Consider the following 22,269-nt stretch of genomic DNA (forward strand, 5'->3'; position numbering starts at 1 on the left):
GTCTTGAGTCGGGCTGGTGTGGTATCACGGATCGCACCACCAACTACCCATCGGACCGCATTATCTCTTGCCGATGCATCGTCGCCACTGCAAACCTCGTCGCTTCTTCTCGCTATAGACACTTTTTTTTTTATCATCTTTGGACGCGGACTCTGCGCCCTCGACGATTGTTTTTATTACCAATTTTCTAGAAGTCCTACTTGCGGTACTGCCGCCTCCCACCGCTGCTACCCCGTGATCCACGCTATCTGTCGCCGCGACGCGAAACTCCAAATATATAGCAACAGAGGACAAGGCAGCAAGACTTGAGCCCACGCTAAGTGGAAACACGCTTCTCTGTACCGACGACGGTCGCGATCTCTCATAACCCCCATCGTATGCGCATGCGATAGTGTCTACGGACGCTCGTCGATATCCACGCTGTGGATAGCCGACCTCATCTAGAGATGATGGCCGCAAGTATGGGCCCCAACTTCGCGGGGCACCCTGGGATGGGACATCCAGGAGTCGCAGGACACCCGATGGCTGGTCCTGGTATGCAACCCAACGCAGGCCAGCAGGGCGCGCCTGGTGGGATGCCTCACCAGTTTGCCGGCGGCCATATTGCCGTGTCTGGTCCAGGAGGCCAGGTCAATCCTGCCTTGATGGGCGGCATGCCCCCCGGAGCAAACCCGAATCCTCACCCGATGCATCAACTGAGTCCCGCGCAACAACAGCAAATGTTTCAACACCAACAGCAGCAACTGCAGCAGCAATGTAAGTATCTTCCCAGGAGAATAAGGAATCCATCATGGACTTGGTCGACTAACGCGGCGACAATCTAGTTGGCATGAACAACCCGAGCGCAATGGCTGCTATCCGCCAGCAACATATCCTCCAGCAACAACAGCGACAGGCTCTGATGGCACAGCAGTTTCCGGGCATGACTCCTGGTGGAGTCAACGGTATGCCCATGGGCATGCAACTCACACCACAGCAACTTCACCAGCTGAGGCAGGCGCGGAACGCTGCTGGACTGGGTCACGTAAATGTTAGTTGTTACTTCATATGACGATGTCTTCACCGCGACGGAAAAAGCCGAGACATTTACTAACATCACTCTCCAGGCGCACAACCCGCAAGCGATCATGGCCCAACAGCTGGCCCTTCAACAGCAGGCAGCAGCCCAAGCCCAACAACAGGCAGCGCAGCAGCAGGCTCAGCAACAGCAGGCCGCGCAGCAGCAAGCAGCACACAACCAGCAAATGGCTGCTGGTCATAACCAAGCACAGCACATGATGAATGCTCAACCTATGCCGGGTATGCCGCAACCGAATCCCATGGCAGCTCAGCCATCAATGGGCGCACAGCAGCAACCGGGTCAGCAGCCGCCAGGCCAGCCTCAGCCGCAACCCCAGCAGCAATCTGGTCCCCAGTCGCAGCCGACGCCGCAGCAAGCCTCACAAGCCGGTACACCTGCACCGACGGGACAACAGACTCCTCAGACACCCGCACCGACTCCAGCTCAGGCGAATCAGATGCAGCAGGGTCAACCTCAGCCTCAACAGGCCCATCCTCCGAACCAAAATCAGATGGCCGCCGTTGCAACCCAGCAACTCATGGCCAATACCATGATGCAACAGCAGCAGCAGCAACTCAGAGAGGGCATGAAGACAAGGTGCCTCTTAAGACTGATGCACTTTGGCGAATGCCTGAGTACCTTCCCTGTATGCGCCTCCCTAACATTTTTGGCAGCCTTGCTTGAATGCTGATATTGACTTAATTAGGGAGCAAAGAACAAAGAGGATCTCGGGTATTGGGGTAGAGTTGTATCCCAGTTCTTCTCATCACCCAACGGTGTTTTCCGCCATTCATTACACTTTAACGAGAACGAAGACGCAATAGATAAGCAATATGAAATTGCTTACCCAGTAATTGCTCGATACTTCCATACCTACTACAGCAGTGGTGTCAAAAGTATACAACTCATTCTCGACGGTGGGAGCAGCGACAAGGCACTGCCCGGGGACTGCTACTGTATCGAGAACCAACGAGCAAGTTTCGTCTATTGGTTTGAGACAGGTTCACATGTATGTTTTCTCCCTGCTACTATGATACTCAAGAACTCCTTGTTCTTGGAGATTCTCGAAGTTGTTTGGCTGTATTTGTGCTAATCTATCTTGCCTTTTTAGCTTGTGGCCACTGGAACGCTGCGTGCGCAGTTTGATGCCGAACAGAAAATCGAATTGTTCGAATTCCTCACTACAGGACACGAGGAATTTGTATCTATGAGAAGTGTCATCGAGGCAGCAAAGCCAACACACGAATGGATCAAGGAGTGGCGTAATGTCAACACGATTGATGGCAAGCAGTCTCCGGAAATGTCTAAGAAGGGCAAGGCTCGACAGCTCAAGTCGCCTCAGAAAGAACCACCCGGTGTGCTGGTTGATCTTAACTCGGCAGTTAACAAACAAGGCGTCACTCCGGCCGTCCATCAGTTCCTCGAGGTATGTCAAGGACGGAATATATACGAGATATAACGAGGAGTAGCAGCGATCTAACTAATTCTGTAGATTGTAGAAGTCATGGGCCAGATGAACCCACTAATTGGATTTTACAACTCCAACCCTGGTCTAACTCCCTATAGCGCGCTTGAACAATACGTAGCAACCCAAATCAATAGCGCAACACCGGTGATGAATGGCCAAGCTATGGTACAAGGGCCCAGGACACCTGGCTTTGGACAATTCCCAATGGGAGCGAGCCCTGCAGCGGTACATATGAATCTCCCTGGCTCACCCCACATCGGTAGTCCTGCGCCAGGCCCAGCTCCTGGCATGCAGCTCCAGCCAAGCCAACAGGGAACAAGTTCGAGCGGACCAAGCGCAAACACGTCACCGGCTTCTAATAAGCGTCGGCGTCCATCTACTGTCAAAGTTGAAGATGATTCCGTCGCCCCAGGCGCCCAAGTCAACGGGATACAGAACAGGGGCAAGCCCCAGACTCCTCGGATGGCAAAGCGCGTCAAGGGCAACCCAGCTTGAGATGCGATAATGCATGATTGGCATTATTAGACATCTTTCTTGCCTACGGCATAAAAAGCAATAATGCCGTAGCACGCATTATGCCATTTTTTTTCACGTCCTTAATCATCATGCAGCATGGTGGCGTCTTATGTTTGAACTCTTTCATGGTTTCATCGACTTGGTGTTTTTATCTTTGGCATTTCTTTTATCGATATTGGACAAGTTGGAAAAAAGCTCTGTTTTGCAAAAAGAGAACCCGGATAGTGTACTCGTTCCCGACAGTATGCGCGTCTCGGAGCTATTTGGAAAACCTCTGTTTTCCACAGGTCTATGTGTGTGTCGGTGGATTGATACCCAGCGGTTGGTTTGGTGTGTGTATATGTTGGCAATGAACGAGACCCGGGAGCCGCTCGACGCCTTAATGCGAAAACATCGTTCATCCAGGACCCGACGTTTCCACGGACCTAGTGCTCTTTTCTCTCTTTTTTTCCAATATTGTTCTGCTCTCTACATAACGACATATACGGAGTAGACGCCATGAGATGCGGAGTTTTTTGGGTCTTGCCACGTTGTGCGACAGTTTTAGCGAAGGAAATATTAGAGCTTTTGTGCTGGCGCTGCTTGGAAGAGAAAAGGAGGATAGGCTCTTATAATTTGGGTAACGGAGTTACTCGTGTACCATAAACTTTTTACCTCGGAAGACTCGACCTGTCTGGTGGGTTTTGCTTTTGCTGCGTATCCCTTGATTGAGTTGTTCTTCCTTTCTTCAAAGACCTATTTCTTTTCTTTTCTGTTCTTTTTTTTACCGGAAATATTTTTGGGATCCCGAAAATTACTGCTCGAAAAAAAAGTCTTTGTGTCTTAACGTAAGATAGACACAGTATTACTTTTTTTTTCTTTTCCTTTTTTACTCCATGGTTCAGGGGGAGAGGGCAGACTTGGTGCCTTAGGGGGCTGTTGTGTAGCAAACGTTGTTTGCTGACGAAGGTCGTTCGAGGCTTGAAAAAGCTTCGCCCTACTCTCACCTTCTCTACTTCTCTCCTTTGTTCGTTGGAGGGGGTTTTTATTCTATGCTCGAATTTTTCTCTTCTCTTCTATACTCTTGTTTTCTCTCAACAAGCTGGCGTTCTCGCTGAGCAGTCGCGTTTTTCTGATATAAGCAAATGGTCACACACAAACCCCTATTTCTCCTCCTTCTGAAGAAAACAAAAAGGCGAAAGATATACATAAAAAAATTACTTTTGGATTATTATACTACTATAGGATGCAAATGTGTGAGTATGGGATGGTTTATTTGCGTATGTGTTTGGCGAGGGCTGGTTTTTTTCTGGTATACGAATGAGGGGAGTGGGGGTGTTTTATAGTCGTACATGTTGACTTTTTGGTTTTATGGAAGCTGAATTGTTTTTATTTTCTTCTCTTATTTAATTATCTTACTAAAGATGTTGTGATACTTTCAACTGCCTTATTTTTGCTTCTCTCTCGCGCTCGTGACCAATGAGATGGGCTGCTGTTTTTGAAGTATATGACTGTAGCCATCATGCTGCATCTGCCGCCTGATCTCCGTCCGTAGCAGCAGTAGGAGTTGGGATTGTATCCGTAGCTGTAGTTGTGGTTGTATCCAAACATTCATTATCATCTCCACCAGCAGAAACGCTCATATCCACCGCGACAACAGCTTCATAACCTTCCTTCTTAATCTCCCGCAGCGCCTCTTCCCAGTCCTCTTCCTCGATCCCTCCTAATCTCACCATTTTAATGACATCTCCTGGCACAACCAACCCCACGCCCGGCACAATGTCCATCCCGGATAACACAGAGTTGCCCTTTGGCAAAACATACATCTTCACTCTGAGAGGGTCGATTCTCCCCCCTGGATGCCTTATCGAAAGGCCATGGTGTCCAGCCCATGTCGCTATCCCCGCCAGCAAGGCATCTCTATTCGGTAACGAGTCCTTGTACGCCGCGCTCGAGAGGCAGATTGGAGGCGTAGAGTCATCGGATGCGTGACCGTAAAAGATGATCCGCAATGTGATGCCCCTTGGCGGATTAATGTTGGCACCTGGCGGCAAAATTGATGACTGAGCGGGTGCCATGATGAATAAAGGAGGAGTAAAAGGAAGATGGGCTACCGTCGTTGGCATCATCATGCTCACAGGAAGATGATACGTTTGGACTTGAGGCATTAGTAGAAACTGAGGCTGCAGTACAGGCATAACCGGCTGCTGAACGATGGTGTGATATTGGAATTGGATTTGCCGAGGGTGCTGGGTCCCGAAGCTTAGAATCTGAGGTACGAATGCCATGATGTCAGCAGATCTTGATCGGATATCTTTGCTGTAGACAAGTACAACGACGCCATTCCCCCCCATAGCCTATCGGCGAGAGGATGAAGAGCCATTAAATCGTTTCTAAGAATAACAAGTCACTGCTGAAATTGGACAAATATTTGTGACAAAGCCCATGTGGGCTTGCGAGAGTGAACAGGAGCCACTTTACCATTGAGAGGTCTGCAGAAAATGACTGTGAATCACAAACAAACGTGCACACTCATCGAAAATAAGTATAAAATATCTTCATATAGCTGCAGCTCTTGGGTACTCCCAGGCTGAATAGGTATTCATAAGAATAAAGCAAATAGCGTTAACGAATTATTGATTTTTATTTAGAGTTGAGTGAGCAACCATGGACTCACTCTCTTATCCCTGGCCGATGACCATGTAATCTGTGTACAAAGCACTCCATTTCCAATCCGAAAACCACATAAGAACAAGCGTAAGGTGGTATACTAGCCTTGTTGTGTGCCGTTGGTCGGCAGTTTTATCCCTTCGTCTCTCCCAAACTCCGGATACTCTCAGTTGATCATGAACTTATATGCTTACAATTTTCTTTGTCCCGTCTTTTCCTCCTTTCCTTAGAATTCCATTCTCGCGCCCTGCCTCAAAGGCTCTCTGGAGTGGGATTCTCATGCTTGGCAGTACTTCCTTTTCCACGCCAAGTGCTTACAGCAGGAATATGCGCTTCGTACCGAACCTCCTCCGTGCCGTACGCCCTCGGTGTCAATTTGATGAGCGTGTGAAGTGGCACGTTCATCCAGGGGCTCTTAGCCTGGTCCTTCTTCATGAAGTATGCGTAGATGCAGCGCAAAACCGCCTGGTGAGTCACAATGAGAATGTCCTCGCTACGCTCCAATTCCATTATGATTGGTTCTAGGCGGATAACCACGTCACGGTACGACTCGCCACCACGGTAGCGGTAGTTGTATTTATCCTCATCACGGGCCGCAAAGTCTTCAGGGTAGCGGTCTTTGATTTCTTGGTAGGTCAAGCCATCGCACACGCCGGAATCTAATTCATCCAGCGCTTTCCATTGTAGCTGATTGTAGTGCTGCGGTAGGAAGCGGGCTGTGGCAATGGTCCGTTTCAACGTTGAGGTCCACACCGTTAGAGGGCGATCATCCTAGTTAGCTATTATTAGTACCAATTCCACATATGCATTCGAAATACATCTAAAAGAAATTTCATAACTGTAATGGGGGTTATAAAACTTACTCCCACAGACTCTCGTACTAACTCCGGCAGCTTCCTAGCGTACTGCTCGCCTCGGGGAGACAGAAGCATATCTCCGCCAATACGTCCACTCAGATTATAGAGAGACTCTCCGTGCTATTGTAACAAGCAGTTAGATAACGGAGCTAGAAAGCCATGGCTTGTACATTGTGACTCACTCTTGATAGCCAAACTGATCGCGGCCGGATATGCAAGTTCATGAGGTAGTAGACGATGCGACTTTGAAGATAATCTTGAATACGATTAATGATGACTTGCTTGCCAACATTCATCAGCTTCAAGTAGGTGTAGCTATCCTCATCATGGTCGGCGTCAATAGTCTTGTAGACCTTTTCATAGTGCTTGATTCGATTGCGAAAGTCCTGGGCCGCATCCTCTGGATCTTGGCCGCGGTAGTCAGGGCTTGTCAGCTTGACGTCACGAATGTTGGCCATGATGGTCTTCTCATCATCACATTTGCTTTCGACAAACAGAACCTCAATGCCATGGGCTGTGCACGTGTCCCAGACCCATTTACGACGCTCCTTGGTAGAATTAGTCGCATCCAGGATGCCAACCACGCCGCCGGTGCGGAACCAAGCAAGCATGTCAGCAACGGCGGCCTCGGCAGCCGCACGGCGCATCCGCTCACCCTCGGGATTGCTGAAATCAAAAAAGTCGGCCGTAGGCTGTGGAGCGTCATGACGCCGATAGTTGCCGACGTTGAAAGTCGCTGCCGGAATTGACAGCCATTGCAAATATCTTTGGGCTGTATATCCAAACAAGCAAGAAGAAAAAAAGCAAATGTCAGTCAAATTTTCAATAGTCTATACGAAGTGGCGTGAGAAGTTGGAGGAAATCAGGCAGCTTCCCGACGCTAGAAGAGAGGGGAAGAAACCGCCATAACGCAAAACGGTCTGAGGCAAGCATTCGGCTCAATGGATGCGAATATGTGGTTGCGTGCATGTGCATATGAATATGCCGGGACTGGACCAATGTCCATTCCCACAAAGCTCAGAAGAAGCCAAAAAGAGAAGGATGAAGAAAAACGAGATTAAATATCCAGAACAAGCATACCTAGTTGGGCGATGTAACTCTTCCCGCGCGCCGGGAGACCGACCATGACAACGCATATTTTTGTGTCCTCGACCTGAACCCCCACGCCATTGTTAGTTTTTGACGGCATTGTCACGATGATGAAGCTGGCAAAGCTGTTTGCTGAGATCAAGTATGCTAATACGGTGTTTGGGGTGTGATAGCAGAGGCATCCGGCGTGGCGGCTGATACATATGAGGGCCCAGCAGGAATAGGGGAGACAGAAGCAGCAGTAGAGGGTGGTTTTTGATCCTCGGATCTCTCTTGAGAGGAGGCAAAAGTGAATGAAGCCGGGTGATGGATAGAAGCGGCTGAGAGGCAAGCGACGCAGAGGATGTTGACCGTGGGTTGCGTGAGTGTGGCTGGACGGAGTGGAATAGGCGAAGGTCCAGAGTCAATCAGTGACTGAACGGTAGAGCGTGACGAATTGCCCGGGGAGGTAGAAATGCGTGAAAGGGTGTTCAATCCAGGTGCGCGCGTGAGGGTGTGCGGCAGTGAGGCAGCTCGTCCAGGACCAAAAGGGTTCGATGCTCAATCGACGTCAAGCCGCTTTAGTGGCTCATGGGCACTAAGCCTCAGTGGTCGAAACAGCCCACAGCCGAGGCAAGCCTGCAGAGACGCAGAGCCGGGAAAAAGGGCTGCACGGCGGGTAGCACCGCAGCAGAGGGCCGTGATTGGGGGGTAGAATCACACCCCGGCAGAAAAGTTGCAGATTGCTTCGCGGCCGTGATAATGACGATGGGCGTAAAAATCTTCTAATCCTTTCGGGTGATGCAGATTGCGGAGACAGCGTTGGCGAAAAGCTCAAAGGAAAAAAAAGAGGAGACTTTAGCACGCCGGAAGGCCAAGTATATCGGCGCCCAGAAGTACTGCCTAGTACCGTGTAGTGGTGGTGGTGGTTGCTCGTGACTGCCAAATACAAAAAATACCCCGGATTATCAAGGTACACGTATCGGATATAGCAAGTGCAGCGCGCCCCAAGCAAAGGTATAGGCAAGTGCTAGACTTGTAGGAAAGTTCTAGGCCTAGTTCTTAACGGCAGGTCTTGTCAAGGAGTCCCTAAGCTCCTTTGCACAGGAAGGAGCAACTAGAGAGGTGGCAGGTGCGTGTCAATCCGGCAATGACAGCAGTATTAAAGGAAACTGGAGGCCAGGGGAAGGAGCAGTGTGACATGCGGACAGGCAACCAAAAGGCCAGCAAATTCTCCGGAGGCAGGCAGGCAGGCACCGGCACCGGCTCGGTGAGGGCGAATCGACAAATGCAGCTGCCGTGCTTATGGAGATGGCCCTGAAACAGAATAGAGAACAACGGAAGGGGAAAAAGAAGAAAATTGGAAGAATAGAGCCCCTGCTTTGCCTGCCCGTGGACCTCGGATTCCTTATTCCAGCGTGGAGTGCATCAAAGCTCAGAAGTGCATTGACTCTACACCCCGCATCGCGTGGCCAAGCTCGTCTCTCTGTCTCTCCTGTCCATGCCATTTGCCCCTTCAAACTGCCGTCGGGATGCCCCGTGATGCGTCTGCTTATAGCACGGAGCACCAAGTAATTACCACAGCTCCATCCTGCGTGGTTGATTCTATTAGGCGGCTCTCGTGCCCCCTGTGCCGTCCAGCCTGCAGTGGGAGTGGCTCTGGGGAATTGGAGCAGCTCCAGGGCGGTGGCAGAGCTGCCTTCGCTGTAATCCGGCGCCCAGTCAGGGGGCTCAGCACCAGCTGCAGCGCTCCAGCACCTGGGCGAATGCACTGCGGGGCCGCCAGCCGCTAGAGCCCTTTGCCCGGCCAGCCCCTGACAGCGCCAGCTCTGGTCCCCGAATCGTCCCGGCGGCCAGACGCCAAGGCCCCATCTCGACGTTCCGATTCGAAGCGCTTTGTTTTCGTGGGCAGGTGACCGGTGTTGAGCGAAATGAGGCATTGATTGATTTCAATTGACAATCGATTGCCAATGGCTTTCCAATCGTCTCGTGTTTTTCTTCTCCAGCTTCCGGCTGTCGACCCATTTGCCGTCGAATCTCGCCATATCGCACGCGGCCCAATGGCAGCGGCCCGCGGATGGAATCGATCATTATTGATGGCCTTGATCTCTCCACCTCGGGGTCGTCTCCATGATTGCCTCTTTCGGGCATCTTGGGCCACAAGCAGTGGTCGCCTCTGCAGGAACGCTGTGATGTACCCCTGGCTGCCTTTTCTTCCGGGGTTATCCGACAGGCAAGAAGAAAAATTCAATCATGGGATCAAGGCTCATCTCGTATGTTGCGTGTGAATGGCCTGAGCGCAAAGTAGACCAGCCACCTGAATGAAGTGTCCTCTGAGCAGAAGAAATGCCAGGATCTGTCCCCGTGAATTATCCCGTACTTTGTGTTTGCGTCGTCTGCATGTAAAGCCTTCTCGCTCGGCTCTGCTGCTGGTGGAACCGCCCCAATCTGATGGAGTCATTGTCTTGGATCCTCTGCCTTCACCGCCTGCGTCTGCGTCTTCATCTGCAACCACTGTCTCGTCATCTCCAGTCACTTGACTGGCGACCATGTCCGCATCTCGGAGCCTGTGTGAAATATAGCAAGACTAGTACTGGGTACTAGTAGGAGGAGGTAGGAGTCGCAAGGAGATGTGCAGGTAAGCAGAAAAGACAAAATAGAAAGAGACGTTGCGATATCTCGCTCGTCCTTCTCACCTTGCTGAAGCTCCATGTATTCGCTCTCGCCCTGCCCAGAGGCCTTGACGGCGGCCCAGCAGCGACGCCTATCATCTTTGCGTCGTTATCGTGTTATCGCGCTGCTGTAACCTTTTTTTCGTCTCTCTTCTCCTATTCACTTCGATCCTTCCCCTGCCTTTTCGCAGAAGCTCTTTGGAGAACTGAAGAAATGCCGCGTTGTCTTCACGCCCTGGTGAACGACTTCAACGTTGTCTAAAAAGGCGTAAGTAGGGAAAATGAAGAGAAGAGGAAAATAAAAAGGAGAAATTATGTTGCAGCAAGAATTATGGCTGGAAAAAAAAGATGAGATTGACTCAACCAAAAGCACGCAAAAAGTCTGATAATGGCAGATGGGGGGCAGTGGATTTGAGCTACGCAGTGTTATTAGTACAAGGAACTACGAAGCAGTAGCTGATAAGCACTCAAAAACCACCCCCTTGCATTGCAAGACAGGAGCACCGCATTCCATCAATGTTTTTTATTTGATAGTTTCAGCACCGAGTCATGGGCGAATCTCCTGAAGAAAGATGAAACGACTTGTAAAAAAAAATTATGAAAAAAGAATCACTGGTAAATTTTGAATTAATGTTCCAAACTTCTTCAGAAAATAAGAAGATTCTCGCAGTCTCAACACCCTATCAAACCGTCGGTATGCTTCCTCCTTCAGGTCGCACAATTGCCAACAGACAAAAAAGAGAAGAGAAACTTAAGAAATTTTCTCATCGTAGCATCTTGCCCAAACCCGCATCATTTTCTCGAGTAGAACCGCATCTCGGCTGCTCCCACATCAAACACCGCCAGCACATTCTGCAGAAACACATCACCTAAAATGTATGGTCCGGGTCCACCGCTAGCTATGCCAATGGCGCAGTAGCCCGTCAGCGGGTCGATGAGATCTTGGTAGATCAGATCGGCCGGGTTGATCCAGAACTCGACGCCCGAGATGATGATAGCAAAGTGCGGCGGGATGGCGTCGCAGGGGGCAAAGTATGTGCCCCATTGGTAGAGGTATACGGCCCGCGGCTGGAAAGAGTTGGCGATGGATTCAGCCAGAGCTAGAGGCATATAGTCAGTATTATATCTGCTGTACCGAACAAAAAGTACTTACGAGGAGGCAGATAGAGCATAGTCGTGCCAGTGTCGACAATATACGGGTACTTGGTGGTATCCGTCGTCTGGTCCCATTTCATGCCATCAGGCACAATCGTGTAAAACGAGTACTTCCAAGCGGTTTCGGGCTGACCAACAAGATTTGCCTATAGTATTGCGTTAAGCGTTTAATTCCCAGTCACCTCATCTCACACACGGCATCGCTCATTGGACACTTACAATAATGAGATCCGTCTTGGCATATCCCCTGAACTGCCAGTCCATCGGCGGCAAGCCTCCCCAAGCGATAACGCCATCTGTCGAATTCTTTATGAGGGCAACGCTGAAGACCGGGTCAATGGTGCCCTGACTGATGGCATTGGTGAGAAACGGCGTGTAGCTCATGGCGTTCCATGGTGCCTCCTGTCCAATGTCGCCGTAGTAAGCGCTGGTAATTGCAGGATACGCAAGGCCAAGAATGCCAATAGTTACATTGTTTCCGTGCCAGTAGGTGTTGTTGGCGAGGCCAACCTGCTGCTTCGACACAGAAACGCCTCCGCACGAGACGTCACTGTAGCCCATGGGCCCCGAGATGTGCTCGCCGGATCCATACTTGAGGTAAAAGTGCAGCTCGTCGATCTGGCCGTGGCCGAAGCCATCGATATAGGGCTTGGAGAAGCCACACGCAGCTTCATTGTGCGAATCACCAGAGCCGTCTGAGCACTTGAAGCCTGTCTTGGTTGCCCAAGTATCGGAGCTGCCAGTGTCGAAGAGGAGCCAGACAGGAACACCATCCCAGCCGCACTGGATGGCATACTGGGTAGAGGCGGCAGTAAGGGCAGAGATGTTTTGAAACGACTGTCTGATAGAACCAGGGGTGCTGCTGCGAACGTGGCTGAGCGCAGAGACGGCAGTGTGCTGTTGGCCTGGTTTTGCCTTGATGCCCTTGAGGTGCGAGAAGTGCATCGTGGTGCGATCATTTGTAGGTTCCTTGATGGCTTTTGCTCTCTCAAAGGTGAGGCCGTTCATGGGCTTTGCGAGGTCCCAGTCTGGGGCATGTCGTCTGACTTGAGGCAAATTGGCACAAGATGCCGTCATGACGATGCTGCCCAGAAGACAGATGGCCCATTGTAGGGTCTTCATGATGACTATGATGGTCTAGTAATAGGGCAATCCTATGGAAACAGATGGATAGAATCGAGGCTGGAAACAACAACGGGAAACGTGAATGACGATACCTGCGATTGATAGAGAGGTGATAAAGATGAAAGAAGGGAAACCCCCCTAGAGACGGGCATATGATGAAAACAAGACAGTGAGATAAAGGAGTCGAGGCGAGCAGCAGCTTTTGACAGCTGGCTGCTCAGCTCAGAAGCAGTGCAACATCTGCCACTCGTTTCACTTGGTAATCATATCAGACGGCTATCTTGTGCCAGTGGCGGACGGATGTAACGTTCTAATGGTCCTCGACAACAAAAACAGTATTAAAGAGATGTTTGTTTGTATTGACCCGTTTATACTATTGGTAGACGGGAAATAATTGCCGAGTTCTTTATTTGAGGGTATGAGGAGGAGTGTGTGTGTGTCTACCAAGAAGACTATGCTTTTCTGGGTCTCTGCGTCTAAATAATTAAATCTCTTTCAACAGCTTGTCAAAACAATTATTCTTCTTGATACACATATAGATAATGTCTCTACCTACAAAGAGCAAGACAGGCCAGCTATCAACTCAATACTTCACTCTCACCTGCCAAATGCAAAGCAAGGAAAATCTTTACAATATGCATATATGAAGCCTCAGTATAGTCCTTGACACCGTACTTTCACGCCACAATTAAATTCCCCCCTATAGAATCTGCTTCTTAGCCAATGTTTGCTTTTTGCTTTGGTCCTGTTTCAGGTTCCTCCCGTCCCAGTATCACAGATCTAGCTATGACCTTCCGAGACACAGCTTAATCGACCGAGTCTTGTTACCCTCGAGCTGTGAATTGTCTTGTCGAGCCGTCCATCATAGATTCTCAAGCTTGAGAGAGCTCATTTTATGATATCAATTTATAGATGATCAAAAAGAACGATGTCTAATCAAAAGAAAAAAAAGTCCATGGCCATACACAATAGATGATTTTAATATTCGCCTCGAAGCACACAAGTACGTCCAATAGCATCCTCGACAAGCTTCCCGAGTCGCCAATCGCGTACCACCAACCTCTCCAGAGAAAGAAAATAAGGAGTCTTGTACAACTTTAACAATGCCACACAGTAAATACCGCCGTTGGGCTCAGGTATCGATATGCCGTACCTTTCCAGCAAATATGATGAAACGCTCTCCGAAAATATTGAGTCTTGTATCATAACAGCTCACATCATCCTCTACATGCTCCATGAACAGGCTTCTCATTTCCCGCCGAGTTTCCCAAGTTCTGTCATACATTCTCCCTATTTTCTCGGCCCGGCATGCCCAGTGGGTGTTGAGTACATAATCTGTATTCCGTCCTCGCTTATTTGCTAAGACAGCAAAACTTTCGCGTCGTTCTTGGTTCCAAAAATATCACCGCATGGTAACAAGACACAACTACCAGGACAACTAACATCGGCTGCAATTGATAACCATGGCTTCTCTGACGAAAAAATCTTCCACTCTCAATATCTGGCATCCGCCCTCTAAGAACAAGCATAGAAGTAAGCTATAATTATAACACGGAATCTCTCCAAAAACCCACTTCACGCAGAAACCCTGCTTCACGAGCGATCTATTCCAGCAGTGGACCCAATTCTAAACTAACAGAGGAAAAGACGCCACAGGCACTAATTCTGCCTCCCATTTCCCCAGGCTTGTCAATCTCAAAGGGCGTAGCGCGCGGTAAAGTAGAAAATTGAATTAAAATAAAACATCGCCGGGCAGCGCCGCTTCTCGACGGTCTATCGTCAACGCTGCTCTTTATCATACCGAGGTTAGATCTCCAACAGGAAAGAAAGAAGTGGGAATAGCCCAAACAAGTGGAACTAAATAAAACGCTTATAATAGCCCATGCAAGATTTCTTAAGGCTGTAAACTAAAAAATAGATCAGAAAAATAAAAAAGAGATCAAAAAAAGAAGAAAATCTCGGCACTATTAGCAAAAAAAGTGCACATCTTCAAAGCTACTGTTCAGCTTTCTTATCTCGATCATCTGGTAGCCAGTCGCATCTCCTGCCAACCTGGGCTACCTCTGCGATATTAACCCAATCCATACAGCCCGCATGTCCCTTTAGAACCATACTAACAAGCTATACCGCATCTTAATGCACGGTGCCGGGCCCCCAACGCCCATTTCTCTACCCAAATGCCGGCTTTATTTGCTGCTGCCCGGCCGCGTGCGTCTCGGGGTTTTGATATTGGCCAGACTCGCCATGTAGTGTTAGCTTCTTCTTCTTTATTTGCATGTGCAATGCAGGGGGGGCTAGGGCGAGGAGCGAGGGTAAATCAACGTCTTCTTCATCAATGTTCTTCAGCGGGAACGAAGTCTTTTGTGCTACCGCCCAGGAGGACTTACACCACGACGGGGGCTACGATGGCTGCGAAAAAGACAACAATTCTCAAGAAAGAGCCTCCTCTGTCGTTTATGGAGCATCTGAGCTCCTCTGTATCATATTATTGTCCAAAAGATGCTATTCCTCTCAACAACAAAGGCGACAGCGACAATGCCAGTATCGATCAACGCAACCCTCCAGAACTAATCCTCGTCCTCAGCTGGATGGGTGCCCGAGACGTCCATATAGAAAAGTACATTGCTCAACACCGCGTACTCTTTCCCTCTTCACGAATTCTCCTCATCCGCTCTCCCGCATCGCACGTCTTCTGGCCAAGCCTTGGCCGCAGACATATTCCGCCAGCAATCCGAATCCTCCGGCAATTCGCAGAGCCAGAGACGAAAGTTACAAGCAGCGGGAGAGGAAGCAATAACAGTAGACCCAGGGTCTTGTTACATATACTCTCCAACGGCGGCGTCAGCACGGCTGCAAGGATTCGAGAACTCCTAAGAAAGGAGCTAGGCAACGATAGTGCCGGGAACAAGCTCGTGATCCCTCGATATGCCCTCTGTCTGGATTCATGCCCCGGTAACTTTGTATGGAAAAGCACCCACAAAGCTCTCCTTCAATCTCTACCTCGCTGGACCTCTCCGTTGGTGCACTTTGTCATCGCAGTCGCCTGGTTGATATACAAACTCCGCCTCACCAGGCCAGCTCAGAATCTCAACGCCGAAGCTCTGAGGAGAGGAACCTTGGTCCCCAGAGAAACACAGAGGACGTATCTGTACGGAACAGCAGACGCCATCATCGACTGGCGCCAGGTCGAAGATCATGCGAAAAGGGCTGAAGAGTCAGGTTTCAAGGTGCGGAAGGAAAAGTTTGAAGGTGGAGAACATGTGTCACTGGTAAGGAAAGAGAGTCAAAGGTATTGGCAAGCAGTGAAGGAAACATGGGATGAGGCCGAACTCGACATCGAAAAGGCTGATGGTAGCAAAATACTGGAAGATGGAAGATGAGGCAAACAGCGCCACGATGAACCGATAGACGAAAAGATTGGAAACAAGCATAGAACAGGAAGGAGTACCAAGGCGCATGGCGTTCGTCCATAGATATAGAGACACCCGGGATAGAATCTAGACAGTGTAAGCCATGAAGCTAAAAATATTTGTGATAACTAATAGCGACAATGATAGTGCTCCGGTGATTATTCTTATGCCATGAAATCATGGATAATTCCAGGTCGGCAGCCACATCTAGTTAACATGGTCTTCATCACCCATCGTCCTAAAATACGATTTCCCCTTATAATATGAATATGGATGCAAGTGTCTTTGTTAATTCACAACAATGCCACCCATTATTAAAAATGCTGAATGTCGATTGATAAATATTCCCAGAAATTTGAGCCCGATCAAGGGCATCCGTTATCACCAACGGCCCAAGATTAACCTCTTTTAACTCCATAAACGCCCTATACCATACCACCCATCACACAAATATATCCCAAAAGCGTCGAATGTTGAGGAACCCGGAGAGGGGAGAAAAGAATAGTTGTATGCGGCGCTCGCTCGCTCGCTCGCTCGTAAGGCAGTCAAGGCAATCGTCGTAAAAAAGAAAAGGACCGGTCCATGTCGTAATTTTTTGGTTACTCTCTTTTATTTTCGGGTTTTAGCTCTTGGTTTTGGCTTTCTTCCGTGAGTCCTTGGACTGCTCTTCCTCAGCGAGCCGCTTCCCATGAGCAAGGAGGTCTTCCGCTGCCTCTTCACCTACATCGCCGATTCCTTCATCCTCCTCAGTGCATTGGTCGCACTCTTGATCGAATTCATGTCGTTCCTGGAACACGCCGTTTGAACAGTCTCCAAAAATGCCATTGTTTTTCGCCTGGAGACAGGATAATTCTTGCGTAAGCTCTTCCCATAGTTGGGCTTCACCACACTTGGTACAAGTGCCGGTGAAGATGACTAGACGACACATGTCGTTGGTAGCCGGAAATAGGCGGAGATGGTTTTCGAAATGGGGCTCAAATCATGAGGTTATTGGCCATCAATAGAAAATATATTGAGATGCTCGAAGTTATAGTAGCCAAGGGGAAACAAGAAATTAAGGTTAAAGTTCTTTGCATGGAAGCAGTATCAAGATTGGGCTGTAGAAACTAAGAGGTAGATATTAGACGTTTAACCCGCTCTGTAAATCATTACAAAGCTTATTGACGCTGCGAAGCAACGAGAAGGGGAGGTGGGCTCATACAAATCAACAGAATTGTGTTAGTAGAGGCGGACACACGGGCCTCCATTCAAATCTCTCTACCAGAGAGAATCAAACGTAATTTTTCCCCTCTCCTTCAATCAGATAGTTGTGTTGGCTGATTAAATGAGAAAAAAAAAATGAAATTGTTTGTTGTACGAAGAGCATACGTCGTAATTGAGTTGGTGCTGTGCTGTCAAAGTCACACAACTGACAAGAAATGGCTTCCTTTCATTTGTATGTGAGGTGGTAGTACCTGGGCAATCGGTTCGCTGCATGTGGTGGAATGGTGAGAAGGAATATTAATTAATCACGTCCTCACTGAAAACGAAGAGAGTACAGAAGAGCAAATGAGGAGAATCAAGAAAGAAAGGGGGCGGATGAGCAAATAATTTGACTTCTCCTGTGCGGAAACAAAGTTTCGGCGCGGAAAAGTGGTGAAGACATGGCAGCCAACAGCGCCAGGTCAAGAATGGATCTCTGTGTATACTTGTACTTGTGAAAACGCCCCATCGAATCTCGCTGCACGGCTTAGAAGAGCCTATTATTACGACTAGGCAGTACTCATATGTATGTACCTCTTGAGCAGAAAGTGACAACAGACATGATTAAATGCCTGCCTGCATAATACGTCGCACCGCACAACGGCTGTGGATGGATGCAGCAAACTCTTGTCACCTATCATATTTGGACTTGCGCGCAGCGTCTGTCTAGTTTTGCGCCCACCAATAAATATGGGCCCCGGGCTTCTAGCTTCCATGTTTGAACCGCCAAGTTGCGTCGGCTAGAGTTGTCAAAGGCATCGGAACAGACGGTAGGGAGGGACTCTCAAGAGGGAGTCATCCTGTTCGCAATACGAGACAACGCCCATTAGGCGACTGACCGACTCGCTCGCAAGGGGCCTTCCCGGTGCTGATAGTCCAAGCGCGATCTGGACGTCCAAGCACCCAAGGAGATCTATCGCCGTCTTCCCTTTTTAGAGAGGGCTTTGATGAGGGCATAGGGGGTGCGTGTCTCGCATGCATGCGAGACCTAGCCTATCTGTTAGTATGTACAAGTATGCACACACCAGAAAATGTGTGTCTGAAGCCCGTCATCGTCGGGCAAACCAGTCATATGTACAAACTTCTACCAGGCTGCAGAGCAGATTACCTTGGTTGCTGACCATTCATGTATCTCTGGCCATATTCAGAGCTGATGGTATGATGCTGCTGCAGCATAAGGGTACTACTACCCGAGTCTCGTCCTGCCCTGTCCCGTACCACGACGACAGACACGGCTCGAGAGCCACGCTTGTGCGCTCGCCACTGGGATCTGAGACGCCGAGAGACAGCTACTTTTGGCACAGCATGTCATAGCTAGGCTCCCAAACAGGCAAAAAAAAAAACGATGCATTATCGACTTGCTGCAGCTGTCACGAGTCGCGTAAGAACAAGTCCGCCAGGGCGTAACCTGTTCCGCACTCAGCAAAGGGATCAGAGAGCGGGAATCAGACGTCCAGCGAGCGGGACCATGCTGCAGCCCGCCAAGATGGCCATCGGATTCCTTCCGGGCTATAGCCGTGACGAGGATCGAAGAAACGAGAGATGAAATAGGGAATATTAGCTCCCTCTTCTCTCTTCTCTCTTGTTGTGTAGCCCTCCAAGGCGGGTGGATGAGCGGGACGAGAGGGGAAGCTCGGCGCCACCATGCCTCTGTGAAAAGTATGTTGCCGATACGATATCATATATACGCTCCATATAGTTTTACGACTACTGAAGTGGTGAGCGGTAGATCGACCAACAGATTAGCGGACGATGGATGAACTGACAGGGCAACCGCGTGATTCGGACGGGACCAGGATCATAATTCCCCTCTAGAACGGGGCCTCTGTCATACTCTTACTTTAGCTATATGCATTTGGCAGCTATTGCCAGCCGTCTGACAGAGCCTCATTGGCCAGATGCCTACCTTACTGGCTGCAAATTGGAGCTGCCATGCACGAGCACGAGTTTGGACGATGCAAGAGGGTGCAAGAGGATGCTTTTTGGCAGCAGAGCTTAGCCATTTCCAGCAGTGCCTGATACAGGAGCTGACTTTTTTTTCCCACCTGAGGCTGCAGCTTACTCTTAAGCTGCTCCAGCTATTGCTGCTAGTCGGTGCTAATTCTATCCTGCGCATACTCGTATAAGATGTCTATATGCACGGCTTCTACCACGACTAGTATTTCAACTACTGCAGTGATCTGTACAGCCATGGGATTCCTCGCCTCCTCTCAAATCCGACGCGCACACGTATTTATCCGCACCAACCGCTGCATGTCTCGCCTGTCCCCTTCTCTCCCACCCGTCCACCGGGAGTATGCCTTAATAGAGGCACCGAGCACCACTGGCTTGTGCGCTACTTCATCTCAACCGGTGTCTCGATGCCCACTTACCGCCTCAGTTGCATAAAAAGGAAAGAAAAAAACCACACTGCTGCAGCCACACAGCAGGGGTTCGCAAAAGAAACTCCTTTGAAGAGCACAAACACAGGCACAGACAAGTCACATGCAGCCCGGCCTACTGCGGCCAGATGAAGCGGCCACCCAGACTCAGGCCCGCGAGATTCTGCGGCCAGCCATTGTCGTGATTGTGCACAAAGACGAAGAGATGGAGATGAGAGAATGCCTGTGCCCTGCTCGTTGTGTAATGCTCATAACCTTGTTTGCCCGCTCTCCGTGCAGATGCACTGCATGATACAGTAGTACTCCGTATGCAAGGCTCGATGGACATGACCGAATGTACAGCAGTATTACACGTATACGCGCAGGGGGACAGGCAGACGCCTTATTCGACCGCCTCTCCGTATAAATTGCTGTTCAAATTCAACAAATTATTTATCCAAAGGGGAGGGGGGGTTGGAATCTCAGCCCAATAGCAGCAACCGATGAAGAGGGCGGAATAAAGTGGCGGGTAGGACACACACTCTCTCCACACAGCGGAATCGTGCCAAGATCCAGGTCGGCGTCCAGCTTCCAAAGCCCGAGACATTTCATTCACCCCCCAAGATCTTGGGCTTCCATATACAAAGTAAGCGCTCGGGCTCCTCGTCCATATAGAAAAGTGGCCCTTGCGGCCGTCAACCAGGCCCAGCATTGTTGTTTCGTTCTCCAGCACATCATATCTTGGCATATATCATCCCTCTGAGTGCAGTGCACGGAGCGATATGCGATATGCGATATTGCACCGGGAGCTAGGCTCTCTCTACACCACCGCTAAGGGATATCAAAGACATTTAAGAAGGAAAAAGAGAGGCCCTCACCGCAACTGCAAAGACAACAAAAAATGACGAGTAATTTATTTAAAAACAGGAGCATTTCTTCTCCCGTCCGTTGGTCATCCGAACTATGGTTGTTTTGGAATCATCAGCCATCTCGGCAGTTTTCGACAGATCCGAGCCGTCACATCGACGACACCCTGTCCCTGTCCAGCTGAAGATGCTCCCCCAGCGTCAGTCGCCACATGCCATCTCTACCTATCAGTGCCCAAAGGCGAACGAACACGCAGCTCGCAGCTCGCACAGCCACTCCCCTACTGTACGTGAGTAGCATCTACTAAACAAGATAGCCACGTTGGGTTGTGCGGTGTCACCGTCTTTGCTCCGTACTCGTACATATCATCATCGAAGCTGCATATATCAATTTTCATATGCGATTAAACCAGCCCTTCAGCAACTAGCCGAAGGAATGCCTAGCAACGGGGAGCACATCCGGTCAAACGAAATGCTGCAATAGTCCACCGGCTCCTCCTCCGAGCACCATCTGATTGGACGCCTTTCCAGAAGCCCATCGCCCATCGCAGGGCCGATTCCTTATAGTACGTAGTATTACTACGCTCATCCCCACTTGCATACATCTCATATGCATCGCGTGGTGCGTCCGATAGGATAAAGCCAATCACACCTCAAATAAATCCTCCCCCAGGGCCGCTGCCAGCCGATTTTATATATGATATGCATGCACGTTGCCTCAGCTAGCCACGTCGAAACCCTGCCGCCAAGTATATATGTAGTATTTCAGCCTGACATACTAATGACAGAACAAATTTAGGATTCTGTAAGGGACATATCACTGCTTGATTTACTAAAAGGCCTAGACGTTTCTAGTCAGCTTCCTTCACACCGCAACGTTTCGTTTACAACGGCAACTGTATTATCATATATAGCAGATTAAGCTAGTATACAAATCGTGGCACTCTTCTCTTCAACTCCATTGCCACTTCTTCCACCGCCCTTGTATCAACCACTGTCCCATTTCAAACCAGCCGGGTGGGAGAGCATGGCAAAGCTCCAATCGAGGCATCGCACCGCAACCAGGCGAGAGCAAAACAAGAATAGAAGAAGAAAATTTTGTAATAATAAAATTGAGTAAGTTAAGATTTAGGGGTTTGGTTTTGCGCTGGCATGATCTGTGCAGGACTAGCAATAGGCCAAACGACAGCGCACTTTCTCGTCACTCGACTTTGTCCGAAGGTGTCCGATGGTATATGTATATCCGTAGGCAACAAGGGTCCAGCTGAATTACGTAGATTGCGTAGAAAATAAGAAAGCGAGGTCAAGAATCCACTAGTCTTTTTCTGTTTTTTGTCTTCGTTTTTCTCTGTCTTATTTTTCCTCTTTTTTTTATATATATCTTTCAGAACTGGCTGATAGCGAAAAAAGACACTCGCGTTTGTGACACAAGTCGCCATAGTCAGGTAGTGAAACCAACAAAAGTCATGCCATGGCGTCATGTTCCGCAAAGGAGAATGCCTTTATAGTAGGAATGCATAGCAGAAGAGTACGTCATTCTCGCAGTAATGGATCAGAGTCAGCGATCCATAATAAGCAATATGTCGACATGTCAAAGCGAATCCAAAAGTCACGGCTCTGGAAGTTTCATGTTCCGTTGCAACGACAGATTCAAAGCAATGCATTCTGTCACTTAGTTCTGTCAACCTGGTGTCTTTCTTTTCCTGGAACACTGACCTCAGGACCATAAATGTACAGAGGCGATACGGGAATCAAGAACATAGTAAGCGGGCATGGGCGTCGCTAGCGCTAGTAGAATACCAGGTCTCCCCACGCCGGAAG

The 22,269-nt window shown here is 49.3% G+C and overlaps 7 protein-coding genes across 7 annotated transcripts; 2 read left to right on the top strand and 5 right to left on the bottom strand.

Annotated features, from left to right (window-relative positions):
* GGI43DRAFT_269764 (LIM-domain binding protein-domain-containing protein) lies at nt 1–3,596 on the top strand. The gene is made up of 6 exons (XM_083201065.1): nt 1–756; nt 825–1,030; nt 1,107–1,706; nt 1,767–2,069; nt 2,172–2,486; nt 2,553–3,596. The coding sequence occupies exons 1-6, from the start codon at nt 447–449 to the stop codon at nt 3,021–3,023; spliced, it is 2,205 nt and encodes a 734-aa protein (XP_083055684.1). The 5' UTR covers nt 1–446; the 3' UTR covers nt 3,024–3,596.
* Nucleotides 3,597–4,543: 947 nt separating this feature from the next.
* GGI43DRAFT_388439 (uncharacterized protein) lies at nt 4,544–5,311 on the bottom strand (the record flags this gene model as incomplete). The annotated part of the gene is made up of 1 exon (XM_083204073.1): nt 4,544–5,311. The coding sequence occupies one exon, from the start codon at nt 5,309–5,311 to the stop codon at nt 4,544–4,546; it is 768 nt and encodes a 255-aa protein (XP_083055685.1).
* Nucleotides 5,312–5,945: 634 nt separating this feature from the next.
* Nucleotides 5,946–7,739, bottom strand: GGI43DRAFT_426169 (fructose-2,6-bisphosphatase; the record flags this gene model as incomplete). Its single annotated transcript, XM_083208606.1, has 4 exons — nt 5,946–6,464; nt 6,557–6,670; nt 6,733–7,322; nt 7,631–7,739. The coding sequence occupies 4 exons, from the start codon at nt 7,737–7,739 to the stop codon at nt 5,946–5,948; spliced, it is 1,332 nt and encodes a 443-aa protein (XP_083055686.1).
* An 806-nt stretch (nt 7,740–8,545) lies between these two features.
* On the bottom strand, nt 8,546–9,721 carry GGI43DRAFT_269711 (uncharacterized protein). The gene has a single exon (XM_083201064.1). The coding sequence runs from the start codon at nt 9,556–9,558 to the stop codon at nt 8,758–8,760; it is 801 nt and encodes a 266-aa protein (XP_083055687.1). The 5' UTR covers nt 9,559–9,721; the 3' UTR covers nt 8,546–8,757.
* An 887-nt stretch (nt 9,722–10,608) lies between these two features.
* Nucleotides 10,609–12,567, bottom strand: GGI43DRAFT_431611 (aspartic peptidase domain-containing protein; the record flags this gene model as incomplete). The annotated part of the gene is made up of 3 exons (XM_083209428.1): nt 10,609–11,390; nt 11,444–11,591; nt 11,665–12,567. 3 exons carry the CDS (start codon nt 12,565–12,567, stop codon nt 11,083–11,085), a joined length of 1,359 nt encoding a protein of 452 aa, XP_083055688.1. The 3' UTR covers nt 10,609–11,082.
* A 2,408-nt stretch (nt 12,568–14,975) lies between these two features.
* GGI43DRAFT_426171 (uncharacterized protein) lies at nt 14,976–15,950 on the top strand (the record flags this gene model as incomplete). The annotated part of the gene is made up of 1 exon (XM_083208607.1): nt 14,976–15,950. One exon carries the CDS (start codon nt 14,976–14,978, stop codon nt 15,948–15,950), a length of 975 nt encoding a protein of 324 aa, XP_083055689.1.
* A 550-nt stretch (nt 15,951–16,500) lies between these two features.
* Nucleotides 16,501–17,104, bottom strand: GGI43DRAFT_269947 (uncharacterized protein). Its single transcript, XM_083201067.1, has one exon. It carries the CDS (start codon nt 16,906–16,908, stop codon nt 16,603–16,605), a length of 306 nt encoding a protein of 101 aa, XP_083055690.1. The 5' UTR covers nt 16,909–17,104; the 3' UTR covers nt 16,501–16,602.
* Between the last annotated feature and the right edge of the window lie 5,165 nt (nt 17,105–22,269).

The sequence above is a fragment of the Trichoderma evansii genome (genome assembly GCF_050947405.1).
Source record: "Trichoderma evansii strain SZMC 28006 chromosome Unknown GGI43scaffold_32, whole genome shotgun sequence".
Classification (NCBI taxonomy): domain Eukaryota; kingdom Fungi; phylum Ascomycota; class Sordariomycetes; order Hypocreales; family Hypocreaceae; genus Trichoderma; species Trichoderma evansii.